Below are 17,100 nucleotides of genomic sequence, written 5' to 3'. Positions count from 1 at the left end.
GGGATAGGGTGGGGGAGCCTCCCTAAAAGGGAAGTGAGTAGATTAACCCCTACTTCTCTTCTGTTGCTTGTCATCATTCCTCCCCCAAGATAGTAACAGGTAAAGGAGGGCACTTTCTGATGCAGTTCCTTTATTATCCAGAAACAGTGTCATTGTCAAATTCCTCCCCCAAACATATACAGACCAGAGTATACAGCCCCAACCCATACCTCCCATCCCTGGGGCATCCCAGGGAGCTATGGCTCCTCCTCCTTTCCTTCTCTGTGGGGATGGAAACCCCTTAGGCAATGGATCTGTGATTGCTGGGATTCCTCTCTTTAGGCGCTGGAGTTGAGGAATTGTGTCTCCCCAGGCAGGGATCCCAGTAAGATACTCATGTTGCCCACAGCCATGTTGGGGGGCCCAGAGGGAGGTGGGGTGTGTTCAGAGCTGTCCCCCTGATCATGGGAAGGAGGAGGACTCAGCCCCTGGGCCTCATCCAGAATAGCCACAAAGTCCAGCTGAGTGTTGTCAAGGTCAAGAGAGTCCAGAGGGTTGCACACCTGCCCTTCGGGAGGAGCGTACAAGGCAGGACCCCCTCCCAGCCTGCCCACCTCAGGATGACCACAACTGGGGTTGGTGCCTCCTGCCTTGAGGGTCCCATAGCAAGTGGGCAGTGGGGGCAGAAGTCGGGGTGGTGCTGCTGCTCTATGGGAAGTCTTGTTGGCCCCCACTGTAAAATTTTCATGGCACGGTGGAGGGGCAGGATAGGAGCCTGACTTGTGATTGGGCAGGTTAGGTGCAAAGCCAGGCCCATATGTGGCCACTGGGCCCTTGGCAGGGCTTGAGCTAACCTGGGAACCCCCTAAAAACTTGGGACTCTGGTAGAGAGTTTCCTGCACTGGGGGATCTCCCCTGCCCCCACCATCCCAGAGCAGTTCCTGTTGAGACTGAACATAATTACACACCAGCTGAGCCTTGAGTTGTCCGGTGGAGTGACTGGTGGAATCAAAATCCAGGGCAGGCCTGGGTTCTGAGGGAAGATAATCAGGGGGTGGCTGGGTATAGGCACCTGACTGGGGATACTGGGGAGGAGGAGGCTGGGGGTAGTGGGAGAACAGAGGCTGTGGGTGAGGAGGCCCATCACTGGGATGAGCATTGAGGCAGGGTGCCAGTCCTGTGGAATCAGAACCCACTGGACACCCTTGTTCCGGCTTGACCTGCACTTGTCCATAATGTTCAAGACGAGGACACTGGCTGTAGACTCCAGCTGGAGCCTTGGGGCCTGGGTATAGCCCGGAGTGGGAAGGGAACTCACCCCATGGTTCAGAGGGTGGTTCAGGATAGGAGACCTGCTGGGGACAGGGGTTTGGCCCATAGTTGGTGGGTGGGCCAGGCCCAAGAGGTAGGGAGCCTGGACCCCTAGCTCCATAAGGTTCAGCTGCTGCCCCCTCAGGTCCCCCATATCCCAAAGTATCAGCAGGTGGGAAGTCCATATAGGGATTCAGACCACTGCCTATCATGGAGGTCCCACCTTCTGGCTCCTCCCGTAGCCCTCTGGTATCCATGGCGACATTCTCAGTGATGCTGGGGGGCTGTGGTGAGTACACACCGGTTGCGAGTTGGGGATCGAAGTTCCGTCCTCCTCCTGCCACGGTGGGAGGTGTGTGGACACAACCCAAGCTCTTGAACCGCTGGACTCTGGCTGGGGCAGGGCGGTCAACAGCCCGGGCCGGGTCACTGGCCCTCCGGGTGACCCCTGCATTGGGGTTGTATCCTGGATACTCAGCCCGGCTTCTCCAGGGAGGTGCTGGGAGACTCCCCATCCGATCCAGGCTGGGTGCTGCCGTGGGTGGGGTCCCACCTCCCCTGGCGGAAGCATATCTTGCCCGGAGCAGGTAGTGCTGGGCAGGCGCGAGGCCGGGCAGAGAGGATGCCCCGTTCTCTGGTGGGGATCCAGGGGGGTAAGGGGAAGCCAGGGAGGAGCGGCGGCTGACGGTATAGGCTGAGCTGACGCTACTGGAGCTGCTGCTGCGGCGGTCAAGAGAAACGGGGGGGCCCAGTCGGCGGGACACAGGGGTGCCTACAAGGGAGGAGAAAAGGCAAGGTGGTCAGGGAGCCCTCTGAACCTCACCCTGCCTCCCCCACGGGATGGCCTCGGCCTCGGATCCCAGGGACAGGCTCCTTAACTCTGACCACCCAGTTCCGTCTCCTTCCATGCCTTTTCTATGTTGCAGAACCACCGCGAACGGTTGCTTAGGTTGTACACTACACAGCCCTAGGGAACGGCGTTCCCATTATACTTTGTATATCGTGATTACCTGATAGATGGAAGGAAAGTGTCTTTCTGAGGAAGGGGGACCTTTTTCTAATTGTACAAAGGTGCTACAGGGCAGCCCTGAGGAGTGAAGTCCTCCTTCCAACCTCAGAGAAGGTCCAGATCTCAGCCCAGCAACTACCCCTACACCGAGGTCTTACCAGTGTGAGTCAGGCTGGGGAGTTTGGGGCCCCGGGGCCCTATCGGCCGAAGTTGATGCAGCTGGTCCAGTCTGAGGTTCTCAAGGCGGCGAAGAGTGGACAGACTGGTGCCAGCCACGCAAGGCCCCTCATCCAGGCTGGACAGGTCCTCGGTGCTGCCCCCTGCATTTCCAGTCATTTCCACACCACTATCTGTATTGGCTGCACTGCCTGCTGGGGAGTGGTCACTGCTGCAGGACGACTGGGCCCCAGGGCTGGGCTGTGGCTTCTGTGGGGGAAATGAGGGCTGAGGGCGGCCCCTACAATCCCCCCACCCGGCCACAGTTCCCTGAACGTGGTGAGTGGCCAAAGCCTGTGCCCCAGTGACTGCTGGGACTGAGGGCAAGCTGGCAGGCACAGGGAGGGCCGAGCAGATGAGGGCTTCGGGCAAACTGGAGAGGAGTCCATAAGAGCCTAGGCTGGAGCACAGACTGCCTCGGCTCAAGGCTCAAATCCGCACTTCGTTCTGTGACCTTGGATAATTTGTCTCTATGCCTGAGTTTCGTCATCTGAAAATGTGGAGAGTAAGTTTCCTTTTCGTGAAGTTGCTGTGAGGACTTTGTGAAATTACAGTCATATTACGTGTGGATTGTACGTGTAAATGATACATAAATTAGAATAATTTACTAAATCCCATGTAAGAGTTTGTTGAGCCAATTAAATAATTAATTATACTAAAATCTTTTGATTTGGGGTAACCCAAGGACCACCACTGGGATAAGAGACTGGAGCACCGTCCACAAGAGAGTGCTTTATGAAGGGGACACAGAAGAGTTGGGAGGGGACTGGAAGGACGTGGGCACAGAGGCCAGCTCACCATGGCCCCCTCCGGCACCGTCAGTCTGCTCTCTTCCCTGGTGGGGCCTCCATCCCGCTCCCTCTTGGGCTCCACGGTGGAAAGGGATGGTGCCCTGGGCAGGGGGCCATCTCCTCGGTGCCGCTTGGTCACATGGGCATCGGGACCATGTACTGTCTTGACATGTTTCCGGAGGGAGCTGGGATCCGTGTAGCGTTTGGTGCAGCCAGGGAGCTTACACACATATGGCTTCTGTTGAGTGGACAGGGAAGAGAGCAGGCAAAGGAATCAGAGCAGGAGTGTGCCAGAGGAATGGGAAGAAGGGATGCCGTCAGCTGGGGGAGAGGGGGTCAGGGAGGAATGCACAGCACCCAAGGAATTAAGGAGAGAGTGGGATCCTCAGAGCAAAAAATGAGAGGATCAAGGGAAAGATTAGGAAAACTGACAGGCCAGGTCTGGGGGGCCTCATGAAGTCAGGAGCTGAAGAGACCAGGGTCTTCTCCAGGTGGAATGGGTCTATTTAGGTTGGCCCTTTGGCTGGTTAGAGGTAGCGGTGGAGTGGGGTGGTAAGTAGAAATTTTTGGTTTCAGAAAAGACCATATCTGGGTGAATTAGGCTGTGGGGGGAACTCACCTCTGGAGTGGGTGCTGAGCTAAGGGATTTCTTATGAGGGAACCTCCCCAGGAGCTGGCTTCTCAAGTGGGGAGGGTCTCTTAGGTGGGGCATTCACCTCATTGGAGTGGGTCCGATTCTGGTGCTTGGCTCGGTCACTGGCATTGCTGAAGGCTTTACTGCAGCCCTCGTGCTCACACATGTATGGCTTCTCACCCGTGTGTGACCGTAGGTGTGTCTTCAGATTTTCGAGGCGTGAGTATGACTTCCGGCACCCCTCAAACTAGAGAATGTCGGGGTCAAAAGAGAGCTCTCAGACAGAAGGATGTGGAGATTAGAAGAACCATAAATTTCAGAAGGGACATCCATCAGGGGCTATGACTCAAGGAGAGAGAGCGATTCCCCAGAATCCAGGGAGGAGGGCAGGGGGAGCTAGGGAAACAAGAAGCCCCGTGGCATCCATCCTGGCATCCATCCGGGGCTGCGGGGACGTGGGGATGGCAGTGAGCGGCTGGGGTCAAGGCAGAGCACATCTCCCTGCTGGAGAACCTTACGCTTTCTTTGGATGGGGTCATTCTGGGACACTGAGCCTCTCTCCATTAGGCAGAGGAGCAGACACAGTGCCTAGGGCCCAGAGCACTTCAGGGGGCCCACAAAAGTGTTTTAATTTCTTTTAAAAGCAAGGGAAGAAGAGCGTTTAGGTCTAAGAGAGTGTTCTCATACCCAGTATCCACATGTTCATCTTTCTACAAACACAGTCAAAAAATACAAATCTGAATATTGGTTCCCTGAGGCAAGAGTTCCTAAGATCCAGGAGTCCTAGGAGCTCTGCCTGGGTGGGGAGCACCAGTGTAGGGAGGGAGCCCGAGCTTGGGAAGGGGGTGCCTCACCGTACACTTGTGCGGCTTCTCGCCCGTATGCCTGCGCATGTGCACCACCAGCATGTACTGAGCCTTGAAAGGCCTCAGCTCCCTGGAGCAGCCCCCCCAGTGACACACGAACTCCTTCCGCTCCCCATGGATGTGCTCACTGTTGATGTGCTGAGGAGGAGATACAGAGGCTCTCTGAGGCTCCCTTCTGCCCCCAAGGCCCAAAAGACACCTTGACCCCTTGACCTCCCCAGCCCGCCTTATGCCTGCAAGGCTCCCCCTCATGGGGGAAGAAGCGGCAGAAAGAACATTCCGGTCCTTCCAGGTTTCTAAAACAAAGCTGCAGCTCCTGAGTTTCTGCCTACCTGACTGGCCACTCAACCTCTGGCCTCAGTACCCTTGGAACTCCGGCCCTCAGCCTAACCCCACAGTGTCCCACCAGAATGTCCTACAAGATCCAGCCAGCATTCCTGTTACCCCCTGGGGCTCACGTGCACCAGCTGCTCCTGGGAGTCAAATTCCTGGCTACAGCCGGCCCAGCGGCAGACCGTCTCATAGGCAGATTCGGGCTCAGGCTTCCCCTCTCTCTCCAGGTCCTCCCGCCCATCCAGCATCCCCAGCAGGGGATCCTAGGGCAGAAGAGGCAATCCTAGGTCACTTGGGTGACAGCTTCGGTTTAGCTCAGGTTTCAGAGTTAAAGTCACCCTCCCCTCACTTACCTGTGTGCCTGTGGAGTTGGGGCTGGACATATCACCCTCCAAGGGCTCCTCTGGGCACTTGCTAACCAGCAGGTCCAGCTCAGACTTTAGCTTCCCCAGGGGAAGAGGTGAGGGTGATGAAGGTAGAAGTGAGCAGAAGGAAGGGGGAGCCCAGCCAGGTCTTCCTGCCCTGAGTGCCCCCACCCAAGCAGCTGGAACCCTTGGGTTTGGAAGAGACTTCCTCCTCAGACAGCACCGGGATGGGCAAAAGGTGGGATCTCATCTGGAGAGTCTGATTCAGCCCCAAGGAGTGAACCCCAGCAACCATACCCCTTTATTTTTGTGCTACTGAAAACTTTTATCTGCCCTGTCCTTCCTTCACCCCTTCCCATAAGGCCCGCCGCCCACCCACCCTGAGCTGAGGGAAATTGGGGAGCAGTATGAGGACTCTCACCTGGCAAGTCGGGAGGGGTCCCCGGGACTGAGGATGCGGCATCATCCCACCCTGAGAAGGGTCATGGGGACCACAGGGCTGGACCCCGAAGGAAGGCGAGGTCCCTTTTTGGTGATTCATCTGGGGTGGGAATCCCAGAGATGGGCTGAGGAGGAGGAGGAGGAGGAGGAGGAGAGGCAGTTACTTAGGACCATCATCTCAGAAAGTTTCAGGAGTTCTTGGGCTATTTTGGAGTGTGTCTGAAAGACGTATGGGAAGTGGCTGAGGCAGTCTCGGGGAAGCACTGAGGAGGGCTTCAACACCTTTGAAACGATAAGGATTCAAATAGGGCCAGGTGCTTTGGAGGGCTTGAGGCTTTTAACGGGGTTTGGTAGGGTCTTTAGGGGCCTCTTAGCCCAAGGCTCTCTGCACCTCATGGTGCCGATGGAGAGGTGACCGTAGGAGCCCCCGGGAGATGCACAGCGTGAGTTGATGAAGGCCACAAGGGAGCTGGGTGAGGTGCGGATAACTGTCTGCAGGTCCAGGCTGGCGTCTGACAGAGGTGAGATGGAGAGTGCCCGCTTCTTGGTCAACTTGACTGCACTTCGGGGAGGAGGAAAGAGTGGGGCTGGAGCAGGAAACAGGGGAGACAGCTGTGGTAAATGGGGCATGTCTTCACGCACTCAACCCATGGGTCCTGACTCTCAACAAAAAACATGACACGTGACTCTGTTTTGCCCTACTGACCCCATCTGTGACCTCCGCATCATGCCCAGACCCCTTGCTCCAATCTCCAAGCATTTCCTCCTCCAAGTTAGATCCCCCACCCCTTGTCCCACCCACTTTCTCTTTAAAAGCAAAAAAAAAAAAAAAAAAAAAGCAAGTGCCAAGGGATGCCTGGGTGGCTCAGCGGTTGAGCCCCTGCCTTAGGCCTGGTCCGGGGGACTGGATCCCGGTCCCTGCAAGGAGCCTGCTTCTTCCTCTGCCTGTGTCTCTGCCTCTCTCTTTCTCTCTCTCTGTCTCTCATGAATAAGTAAATAAAATCTTTAAAAATAATAAAAAATTAAAAAATAAAAGCAAGCACCAGAGGGGCAGAAAGGGAGGAGATGTTGAAGCCTCACCCTCAGTGCAGCTGGTGGTCTCTCTGGCTGGCCCATAACTGTGGGGGCCGGACATGAGGTTGGCCTGGTGGCAGAAGGGCAGACCGGGCAGTCCTAGAAAAGAGAGACAGCCAGCATGGGGAATGGGAATGGGGGACATACAAGGCCTCACCTTCACACCCCAGAAGAGACTCCATCCTCTATCCCAAGCCTGTATGACATGGAGGCTCGAGTCTTCTTGTGGATTAGAAGCCTGAGCGGGGTGGGAGATGGAAGAGGGATGCCTGGGGCTGGTTGAGAGAGCCGCTGCCAGTCCTCAGGACCTGGAGGTTGGTATTTGCACTGACCTTCTGTCCCCATGCTGGGGGCCTGACTGGGGAGGGGCCGGAGACAGCAGGGCTCTCCATAGCTACTGACTGGCGGTGGGGTCATCGAGTTGAACATGGTGTCTCAGAGGAGAGTGTGGGGACACTGTAGGAAGGGAAGGGAGATCTGCAAGTTACAGAGGCAGGAGGGAGATAAGGAAGGTCAGATAACTAAGATCTAGAACCCTGGGCAGGGTCCCTCTAAGACACCTGCCATGGAGAATCAATGTGAAATGAGCATCCCTCAGCCAGGGGCAGGGGGAGGAAAAGAGCCCCAAAGAAGCAGAGGCAGTCCTGGGGATCCTTGTGGGAACGGAGTGCCATCTTTGCCTGAGTGGTCTAAGTGCACGTGTGTGTGTGTGCGCGCGCGCGTGTGTGTGTGTGTGTGTGTGTGTGTGCGCGCGCAAGGGGGAGGGTTATGAACCTAATGAGCCTGTATGAGCCTCAGGTGATTTTATGCCTGGGCCCTCCCTCCACATCTTCTGGTTCTGACCCGGGGCCGGCCTTGAGGGGTGGGATGGGGAACCCCTGGGGAACCCCTTTGCCGTCCTCCGTTCCTGCCCCGGAGCGCCCGTCTCCAATCTCGGCGGCACCCAGCAGAGGGAGCTCTCGCCTCGGGCCGCGCCGGGAGGCCGGTGGGCCGGGAGGGAGCACGGAGGAGCGGCCCTTCTCTCTTTAAGGCAGAAAACTGTAGAGAAGGGGCTAAGGTTTCTGAGGGGAGCCTCCGGGGTCTGTTGGGTACAAAGAGTGGAAACTGGTGTTGTCCTGGGGCAGAATGAATTCGGGCGCCCCCCTAACTTGCTCTGTTTGGGGGGGAGCAGGAAAGGGCCAGAAAGAGAAAGGCCCTGGGAGAAGGGAAGGCACAGGCACCATCCAGGGGAGAAGAGCTGCCAGAGGAGAGGGTTGGGCCGGCGCTTCCCTCCTCAAACTCCGGCTTCGGCTCCAGCCCGGGTTTTCCCGCCTCCCGGGGCCGAGGGTGGGGTGGGGCGGGGTAGGGTGGAGAGCGCTCGGGAGCGGGCCGGCCGGCGCGGTGGGTGATCCCGGGATGCTGGGATTTAGGGTAAGGGAGGGGTGAGATGGGGAGCGGAACCCGGACCCCACGACGCAGCCCGAGCCCCGCAGCCGGGACCGTACCCTTCCTAACTCCTCCTTTCCCAGCGCAGGGCCGGGCCCCGCATCCAAGACCTCCCAACTCGACCTTGGCACTTTGTGTGTGTGGGAGGGGGGGGGCACAGCTGGCTGGCAGCTGGATAGGGGGACACTTCTCCCGCCTCCTTCCTCTATGACTCACCGGGGGAAGGAGGCGGGGCCCGCAGACGACCCCCCAATACTAAGGAGACTCCCCCAAACGTGCCTACTCGGGCATCTTCCCGCGCCACTGCCCGCCGCCGAGGGGCCGCGACTAAACCGGGCGACATCCCCGCTCGCCCACGCGTGCCACAGCCCACCCACGTCTCCCCTTCGCCCTGGCGACAGGAAAATTTCGCCAACGTTTCCAGCTTCAGTTACGTCTTTTGCTGGGGTGTGGATGAGAGCGCAGGCCGGGGCAGGGGGCTGAGGGTCGCCCTGATGGAGCCCTGAATCACCCTCGGCGTCTCCCTACTTTCCGGAGGCCCCCTCGCACCCCCGCTCCCCAACTCCCAGGAGTAGGCCCCGCCCCCTCCTCCGGGTCCCGCCTTCCCCGCCCCCGTGCCTCCTCGGCCCACCCAAGTCGCCGCCGCAGGCTCTGGCTGCAGACGGCTCCGCTTCCCCCGCCCGCCCGGGAGCCCAGTGGAGCGAGCCGCGGCGGAGGGGCGGGGGGGCGGGGGGCGGGACGCATTCTTCCCTCCTCCCCTCTGTGCGGCCAGAAAGCTGGCAGCGGCGCCCGGGGGGCGGCGGGCACTGTTGGAGGGTGGGGGGGGTCCCCGTGGCTGGGTGGAAAGGAAAGAAGAATCCAGAAACTATAGGGAAAGAAGGTGCCTGGGTAAATAAAACAAGGTGTGTAAGGGAGGAGGGAGGGGTCAGGACACCTTGGGTTTTGATTTTCGCAGCCGGCTTCCCAAGGGTTAACCCCTCCAGACCCCCGGGAACCCCTTAGTGACGTCAAGGGCGGGGTCTGTACTGCCTGGCTAGGGATGCCGGGGAGATAACTGGGGGGGTGTCTCTGGACCCCGCCCCCATAGGGAAAACCACCCTAATTCCGGCCCTTACAACTCCCCGGGGAAATCGCCCCGCCTTCCCCTCCCACTGGACAGTGAAGATCTATCCTATGAAGACCCCCAGTTCTCCAGCCCCCAAAACCTTAAGTCCCTAGTCACTATGGGATCCCCTTTCCTAATCCTGTCCCCAAAGCCAGCGGCCCAGGGCGGATTGTTTCGGGGTCACCGGGCCTGAAAGAGGCTTCAGAGCGGGGAGCAAGGGCAGGCAGGGTGGTCTGAGGCAGAGGAGGGGCCTCGGCCCCCAGCTCCCGTTGGGGAGGGGGGTCCAACCGGGATACTTAGGCAGGCAGTGGCCAGTGGTCCCGCCCAGTCCCAGTAGGGGTCTCCCTGCGGCTGGCCCAGCTGTCCCGGTGGTCCTGAGGTCAGAGGGTCAAGCCAGGGTCTCCTCAGCTCCGCCTCGGCACCCTGACCACGGCTCTGGGGACTCAGGAGTCCTAATTCCTTGAGGAGCCTTCTAGGGCCTAAACAAGACGCCGGCCCCTCCAGCCCCCTTCCTAATCCAGAAGACGCTCCGTTCCCGAGAACACATGCACCAGCAAACGCATCTGTCATAAGACAGGTCAGGGGTTCAAGCCGAGCCATCCCCCACTGGTTTGTCCCCTTGCACACACCCGTCTCCACCCCACCCAGGGCTTTCTCCGTGGCTGTTCCCTCCTTTCAGAAACCCTGACGTCTCCTGCGGCCCCGACACACCTGGACTTCCGTCCCTACCACGCAGACCTCCAGCTAGCCGTCCCTCCTGCCTCTTCATGCCAACCTCCTGGAAGTAACCTGTCCCTAATACATAGGAGAGGCGGAGACAGACAAAGAGATCCCCAGGTGCCTGGGACAGAGACACAGAGACTGTCAGAGGAAGGAGAAGGAGAAGGAGAAGGAGGAGAAGGAGGAGGAGAAGAAAAAAGATACAGAGAAAGGGAGATACAAATGAAAAAAGTCCTTCAAACTTTCTAGATCTCGGCCCGGGCTCTCCCACCCCCTTTGTGCCTGGGTGCCCCGGGTCTCCCTCTGGGCTGGCCAGAGCCCGTCGTGAGCAGGGCATCCCCTCGCCCCCTCCCCTACCGTTCCCAGGTGGTCCCCCGCCCGCCCCCCTTCTCACCTCCTTCTGGGCGCCGGGCTCGGGATGCGCGGTCCAGGGCTGGAGTGTGGGCTGGGGGGTGTGCGGTGGGGAGGGGGGGCGCACAGGGCCACGGCAGCGCAGCCTCATGCCACCCCCACCCCCTCCTAACCTGGCCGCCAGCCCTCCCGCCGGCCCAGCCCGCCGGGCCGCGAGCCGGGACCACCCGCGAGAAGCGCAAACTTTTTTTTCCCTTTTGCAGAAACTTTTTCTCGCTCAGGCAGCTGGCGCGCCGCCGCTCTTCCCGCTCGCCTCTCACCTCCCTTCCACTTCCCTCCCTCTTGCCGCTCTGGAGAATGAGGCGGGGTAGCAAAAGCTAGAGAGGGGGTGCCGGGCTTATTGCACCCCCAGGACCCCCAGGATCCTCCCCCTCCCTGGAGGGACCCTATACTGCCTCCCCCCCCCCACCCCCCCGCTGAACACGCTGCTGCTGGTGGGCAATAAATCCCGGCATGGATCCTGGGATCGGCTGCCCACGGAGCGGCACCCCCACCCCAACCACAGTCAGAAAAAAACTAACAAATACATTGGGAGGTGGGGGGCGATGAAAAAGTTCATCCAAGAAAGATAATATTGGAGGGTAGCGCCGCCGACTTTGGTTGGTGCTGCGAGTATTGCGTCATCCTGCAGGTTATCTGTTGACCTCCCTCTTTCAGGGGAACATGAAGGGGTTAGGACAGATTTGGGGTTTGGTGCAAACAGGACTGGAACAGAGTTGGCTTAGAAGTGAAGGGTCTATAGGGCATCGAAGAGAGGGCAGCGGCTGAGGCTCCGGGTGCAGAGTGTGCGGTTCACACTAAGGAACCCTGGGGAGGCACTCAAGCGCTGTAACGCGGAGACACCCCCCCCCCCCCCCCCCCGCCCGGTGTCCTGCGTCTCTAAGTTCTGGAGACTGCGGGCACCTCCGCACCTCGAGGCCGCCGGCTCTCCGCTCTTCCAGGCTGTCTGCTCCCTCTGCTGGCCTCTCTGGCACATGGCACACTCCCGCAGGCTGCAGGCGGAGAAGACTGGGGGAGCTGCAGGAGTAGGAGGCTTCCTAGGTCCCCCCACCAAACCCCAGTTAGGAGCCCAGGGAGGGGTGTACCAGCCCAAAGAAACAGAAGGGCACCCTAGAAGAGGCTGCCAGTGCGGAACGGCAGCGTCTGAGAGGGGAGTGCCCTGTCCCTTCGGATCTGTGTTGCCATAGTGACTGGATGCAGGGGAAGGGGCAGCTATTTTAGTCTCTGTGACCTTTCTTTATGAGAAAGGGGAAAAAACGTGGTGAGGAAAAGGAGTCCTTTCCTTTCCTGTCACCCCTCAGATAGACCTCCCACATCTTAGCTCTGCTTCCAAGAAGCACCTTCTTGGGCCTGGAGAGTTAGTAGGTCAGCTATTAAGACTGAGGGTCAAGGGGAAAAGGTGAAAGTGGGAAGAGGTCTGAGGCCCTGCAAATATAGGTTGTAATTGTGGGGGAACAGATACAGAGTCCTGTTTCACTGTCCCTCCCCCATATGACTTTGGCCCAGACACCAGTTATACCCAGAGGTCAGGCAAGACCAGCGGTCAAAGGGAGAAGGAGCCCTACACATTCTCCTGCCTCAGCCGTCTGCCCTTTCTTTCAGAGAAGCTCTTTTTTTAAATTTTTAAAAAAGATCTTATTTATTTTTTTAAAGAAGATTTTATTTATTTATTCACGAGAGACACACACACACACACATAGGTGGAGGGAGAAGCAGGCTCCATGTGGGGAGCCCAATGCAGGACTCGATCCGGGACCCCTTGGATCACGACCTGACCTGAAGGCAGATGCTCAAGCGCTGAGCCATCCAGGCGCCCACAGAGAAGCTCTTTTAGAACACGCTACTTTTTCCTCCTCACCTAGGTCTCCAGATTAGTGATTCTCCAAAATTTTGACTTTAAGACCCCTTTACACTCCTTTTTTTTTTTTTTTTTTTTTTTTTTTAAGTAGCCTCCCTGCCCAACATGGGGCTTGGACTCGCAACCCTAAGGTTAAGAGTCATCTGCTCTACCCACTGAGCTGCCCAGGCACCCTGCCTTTACACTCTTAAAATTTATTGATTTTTTGTTTATGTGTTTCATATCAATTTACTATATTAGAAATTAAAACCGAAAAAAGTTTGTGACACAAGAATACACAAGCACACATCCCATTAACAATGATGTCAGAAAGATGATGTAATCACATGCCACGTAGCCTCTGGAAAACTCCACTGTGTACTTTTGAGATAATGAAAATAAAAAAGGCATCTTAATATTATTATGAAAATAGTTTTGACTTGCGAACACTCCTGAAAAGGGTCTCAGGGACCTCCCAGGGGTCCCCAGACCTTACCTTGAAAACCACCCCCCTGGGTCATCACCGCAGCCCCTCTTTATGACTCAAATTTGTTGATTGATTTTTCCCCTCATTTTTATTGGGTAAGTATAAACATTTGTCTCCTCGGTGGGTCCTGTCCCCCACTGGGGAAAACCAGGAAACTTCTTAGGCCCAGCACTCCTCTCTCCTGGCTCCCATTTCTGGGGCCCTCCCAGACACCTCCTCTTAGCCCCCTGCCCATCTCCTTCTTGGCCCTCCCTTAAAGCTCTTCCGCTGCTTCTGCCCTTGGCCAGCCTGGTTCCCCTGTCCGAGGCCTGCTTCCCTTACTCGAGGACTTTCTCTTCTTGGGGGAGACTAGGTAAATTTTCTCTGCCTTCTGCCCTCCCTCCATCCCTCCCTCACCTCTGCTACCTTCCCTTAGGGCTTAGGGGAGGAAATCATGCTTCCTGGGCAGACTCTTTCAGAGAACACACTTTTCCCATCTCCCCACACACCAGCCAGCCTGGAACAGGCAAGATTCTGGATGAACAAGTGCCCATTTGGGTCACCCAGGTCACACTGCCACCCTGCCGTTGGGTAGGGGTGTGGGTCAGGAATGCAATGTGGCCCGCCACAGATGCCCTTTGCCTGGGAACCCCCAACTGATCTTTTCACTCCAAATGCCCAGGTCCTCGTGCTAGCTGCAGCCACAGGCCTCCACCACCATGTCTGGCACATCTGTCTTGACCACATTGCCATCGCGGTCCAGGTAGAGGAGAGAGAGAGGCCTCCGGGCCGTAGGAACACAGCAGGACATGCCCAAGGGCCAAGGGTTGTTGGCCTTGAGGAGGCTGAAGACGGCCGAATGGAAGGAGGCGGCGATGCCGGGGCTGCCAGCCAGGTGCGGGGGGCACTGTCCACTGCAGTAGTTTAGCTGGTACCCCTCGGGCTGCAGGATCCAGTCCCGCCATCCCAGCTCCTGGAAGTCGACATAGTGGTCTCGCCTGCAGCACAAAGGGGTCTCGGGCTCGCAGGTGGGGGTCCTCCTCCTGGCCCGGCCCGCTCCGGGCTCCCTGGGCCAGATCTGGAGCTGCAGGAAGGGCCGCCGGTCCCCGGCCGTGTCCAGGAGCCGCCGCCCCAGCTGCTGGGCAGAGGTGCGGTTGCCTGGCAGGAGCCTGCACTTCAGCTGGAGTTGCAGGACGGCGGACTCCTCAGCCCTCAGGCCACCAGAGGGCAGAGCGAGGGCGTGCCAGCCCGCAGCCGGCAGGTGCTGCTCGGCCAGGAGGGTGCGCGCCCCCCGCTGCCCACCGCCCGGGCGCCGCCCGAAGACCCTCAGGTACAGCGAGCCGGGCGGCGCGGGCCGCGCGTGCAGCCAGAGGCGAGCCCGGGACAGCTGGTGGGGCTGAGCCGTGGACAGGTCGAAGGTGAGCACAGAGCTGCAGGCCGAGGTGGAGTCTGCCCGGGAGACGGCAAGGGGCAAGCACGTGAGCGGCGTGGCGCTGCTCCAGGCCCTGCAGGCCCAGCCCGCCACTCGCTCGTCTGCAAGAATCGGGGACCGCCTGGTGTCCCCCGCCCTGCTCAGCCGGTCCCTGCCCCAACTTCTCCTCCTCCCACACCCTGCTCGCCTGCCTTTCCTGTCGGGGAGGCCTCCCTCACCCGCCTCTCCCTTACCCACCTGCCACCGTTGCAAAGCTGATGACCTCGTCTCCATCTGCTATAGGCACGCTTCGGGGCTGTAGTCTGCGGAGGGCTCTGGCCAGCGCTGCCTGGGGGGGAGGGTGAGTTATCCTGGGACGACTGGTCAGGTGCAGCCCCTCCAGGATCTGCTGCTTGGCTAGCTCCAGGACCAGAGCTCGTTCTGCTTGGGGTGCCAGCGTGGGGCCTCCGCAGCTGGGACATCCAGACCCTGCCCCCTGTGCCCACACCAGTGCCCAGAGCAGCACCAGCTGGGGCTGGACATCAGGGAGCCCCATGCTCCTGGAGAGTGGCCCTGGGTTGGGTCAGGAGCCTCGGATGGCAGTTGCTCCTTCTGTTGATATGATTGCGTGGAAGCCAATGAGGGCACAGCAGCAGCAGACAGCAGTGCCACACCTACCCTTGGCCAAGGGTAGAGCCACCTGTCTTCTAGTGCCTGGGACTCAGGAAGGCTGCATGTGGATGGTCTTATGGGTGGCTGCATATAGCGCATCTGCCAGTTTGACCCTCACAGCTCACGGCTGGCTCCTGAGTGGGGCCTCTTTAGAGCCGTAAGCTGGGGCACCCTCACTTAGTGGTCAGCTAGCAGACCTACCCTCTGAGCCCCTGGATTGGCCACCTGTGCTGCCCATCAGGTCCCTGCAGGGGGTGGAGGCCCCCCCCACCTCGGGTTTCACCATCTGGCCCTGGTCACTGAGTTTGAGGTAGGGGTATGGGGGTGGGGGGACAGTGTGGACACACATGATGCAAGAAAGAGAATGATTTCACATGCTCAGTCCCCAAGGTCTGGGGCTCGGGGGAGGGACGCATAGGAGCAAGGTGGGGAGGGCGATCTCCCCCCATACCTCTAGTCCTTCTAGCTTACGCAGCCACTTCTGCTGCAGCAGCTTCTGAGGCAGCTGTGAGTTCCACTGGTTATCTCCCCAGGGTCTCTGGGCCAGAAGCAGAACTCTGGTCTCTCTATTCCTAGCAATAGGGCTAGGACAGCGGGGAGAGGAATGGAGTCCTCCTGCCCAGGCCAAGGTGGCAGTGCCAGGGGGCACGGAAGTCACCTCCTGACCCTGCCTGTGCTGGCTGCCCAGAGTCCAGTTGGACTGGAGCACAACGTGGAGGAGGGCTGGAGCATGGTGGGGGGGTGGGGTGCATGTTACATGCATGTCTGGGGAAACCCAAAGAGGTAGGGGTGGTGGTGATGCAATCTGACAGCAGGGCAGAGTCCATCAAGACTGGCAGTAGGGCATGGGATTTGGGCTGGGTCTCTTTAAGGTAAGAGGACTGTGAGAGTTACCTAAATGGGGCATCCTAGAAGTGGTTCGAGGCCTCTGTGAGAGGGGGCAGGAAATGGGAGGTTTAAGAACTTTGAAGAGCAAGCGGGAGTGCGGGCGACCTTAGTTCCGATCTGGCCCTCTTCACACTCCTCACTGGCTAACGGGAGGGCCATGGTCCCTCCTCCTTGCACTTCCGACGGTAGACTTCATGCTAGCCTCTCTCCGGATGCCCCGGGTTTCTTCAAGAAGCTAGAAGGAAGGGCGTGTGATTTGGAACTGTGCCCCACCTGCATTTTATTCCCCCCCCCCCCCCCCCCCCCCGCTTAGCCCAGTGGGGGCTGTCGAGAGCCCAGCAGATGGGGCACCTGGGAGCGGGACGGGAAGGGCGCGCCCCGGGGCGGGGCCTCAGTACCGCTGGTGTCCGCCACGTGGCGGTGTCGGGCCGCTGGGCGCCGCCGCCGAGCTGCCGGGAGCCGAGACGCAGCCGGCCAGCCCCTCGGTCCCCAGGCCCAGCCTCTCCCAGCGGAGCAGACGCCAGTCCCCGTGCGCCCCCTCCGCCAGCACCGGGGCGCAGAGCCGTCGTCAGGCCCCACGCCGCTGCTACCTTTGGTTTCAGACCTCGTCACTTTGACACGTGGCAGTGGAGCTTGGTGATGGGTGTCAGGCCCTTCCCAGAAACGGTGTGGTGGCGGTGGGGGCGGGGGGGGGGGACAAGGAGGTTTTAGACCCTCCTGTTCTCCCTACATTTCTCCCCCGGTGGGGGGGAAACATTCAAGCCCCTCTGCCCAGTTCTCTCCCCCAGCTCTCCGCCACCTCTCTGTTGGTGGAGGCTGGTGAATGACCGCCCTCTACCCCTGGAGTCTGGGACATCGAACTGCAAAGAAATTTCTGCCCATGGTGGAGTCTCAGAGGGCTTACCTGTTGGCGCCAGACACAAGAGTCCAGGGAAGCAGCACAAAGTGGCTGCAAGAGTCGCTGACCCCACTTCTCCCCTACCCTCTATCAGGTGCCCCCAATTTTCAGCTCTTCCTACCCTCTTGCTGCTGTGCCTGGCCTGGCCCTACCTCCCCACTGACACTTACGTCAGAACCCAGCTATAAATATGCTCTTAGCATCTTAGTCACTTTCCCCAAGAAGTGCTCCCAGGTTATAAATACCCC

The 17,100-nt window shown here is 59.0% G+C and overlaps 2 protein-coding genes across 5 annotated transcripts; both read right to left on the bottom strand.

Annotated features, from left to right (window-relative positions):
- Window positions 1-110: 110 nt before the first annotated feature.
- On the bottom strand, window positions 111-11,042 carry GLI1 (GLI family zinc finger 1). Of its 2 annotated transcripts, XM_077913520.1 has the most exons (12): window positions 10,664-11,042; window positions 7,352-7,475; window positions 7,026-7,118; window positions 6,337-6,532; window positions 5,926-6,070; window positions 5,493-5,582; window positions 5,265-5,402; window positions 4,795-4,944; window positions 4,023-4,187; window positions 3,314-3,544; window positions 2,458-2,725; window positions 111-2,062 (listed from the first exon to the last, which is right to left on the bottom strand). In XM_077913520.1, exons 2-12 carry the CDS (start codon window positions 7,446-7,448, stop codon window positions 318-320), a joined length of 3,318 nt encoding a protein of 1,105 aa, XP_077769646.1. In that variant the 5' UTR covers window positions 7,449-7,475; window positions 10,664-11,042; the 3' UTR covers window positions 111-317. The 2 variants fall into 2 exon arrangements, with proteins under 2 accessions (XP_077769646.1, XP_077769647.1); XM_077913521.1 differs by lacking the exon at window positions 7,352-7,475 and having other exon boundaries at window positions 10,664-11,041.
- Window positions 11,043-12,315: 1,273 nt separating this feature from the next.
- Window positions 12,316-17,075, bottom strand: INHBE (inhibin subunit beta E). 3 transcript variants are annotated; one of them, XM_077913517.1, is made up of 4 exons: window positions 16,859-17,075; window positions 15,518-16,189; window positions 14,653-14,743; window positions 12,316-14,432 (listed from the first exon to the last, which is right to left on the bottom strand). In XM_077913517.1, the coding sequence occupies exons 2-4, from the start codon at window positions 15,827-15,829 to the stop codon at window positions 13,675-13,677; spliced, it is 1,161 nt and encodes a 386-aa protein (XP_077769643.1). In that variant the 5' UTR covers window positions 15,830-16,189; window positions 16,859-17,075; the 3' UTR covers window positions 12,316-13,674. The 3 variants fall into 3 exon arrangements, with proteins under 3 accessions (XP_077769643.1, XP_077769645.1, XP_077769644.1); XM_077913519.1 differs by lacking the exon at window positions 16,859-17,075 and having other exon boundaries at window positions 14,653-15,006; window positions 15,518-15,653; XM_077913518.1 differs by lacking the exon at window positions 16,859-17,075 and having other exon boundaries at window positions 14,653-15,659.
- Window positions 17,076-17,100: the final 25 nt, after the last annotated feature.

The sequence above is a fragment of the Canis aureus genome, chromosome 11, assembly GCF_053574225.1.
Source record: "Canis aureus isolate CA01 chromosome 11, VMU_Caureus_v.1.0, whole genome shotgun sequence".
NCBI classification, from domain to species: domain Eukaryota; kingdom Metazoa; phylum Chordata; class Mammalia; order Carnivora; family Canidae; genus Canis; species Canis aureus.
The sequence above is the reverse complement of the archived record's forward strand: the minus strand, read 5'-3'. Positions and strand labels throughout refer to the sequence as shown.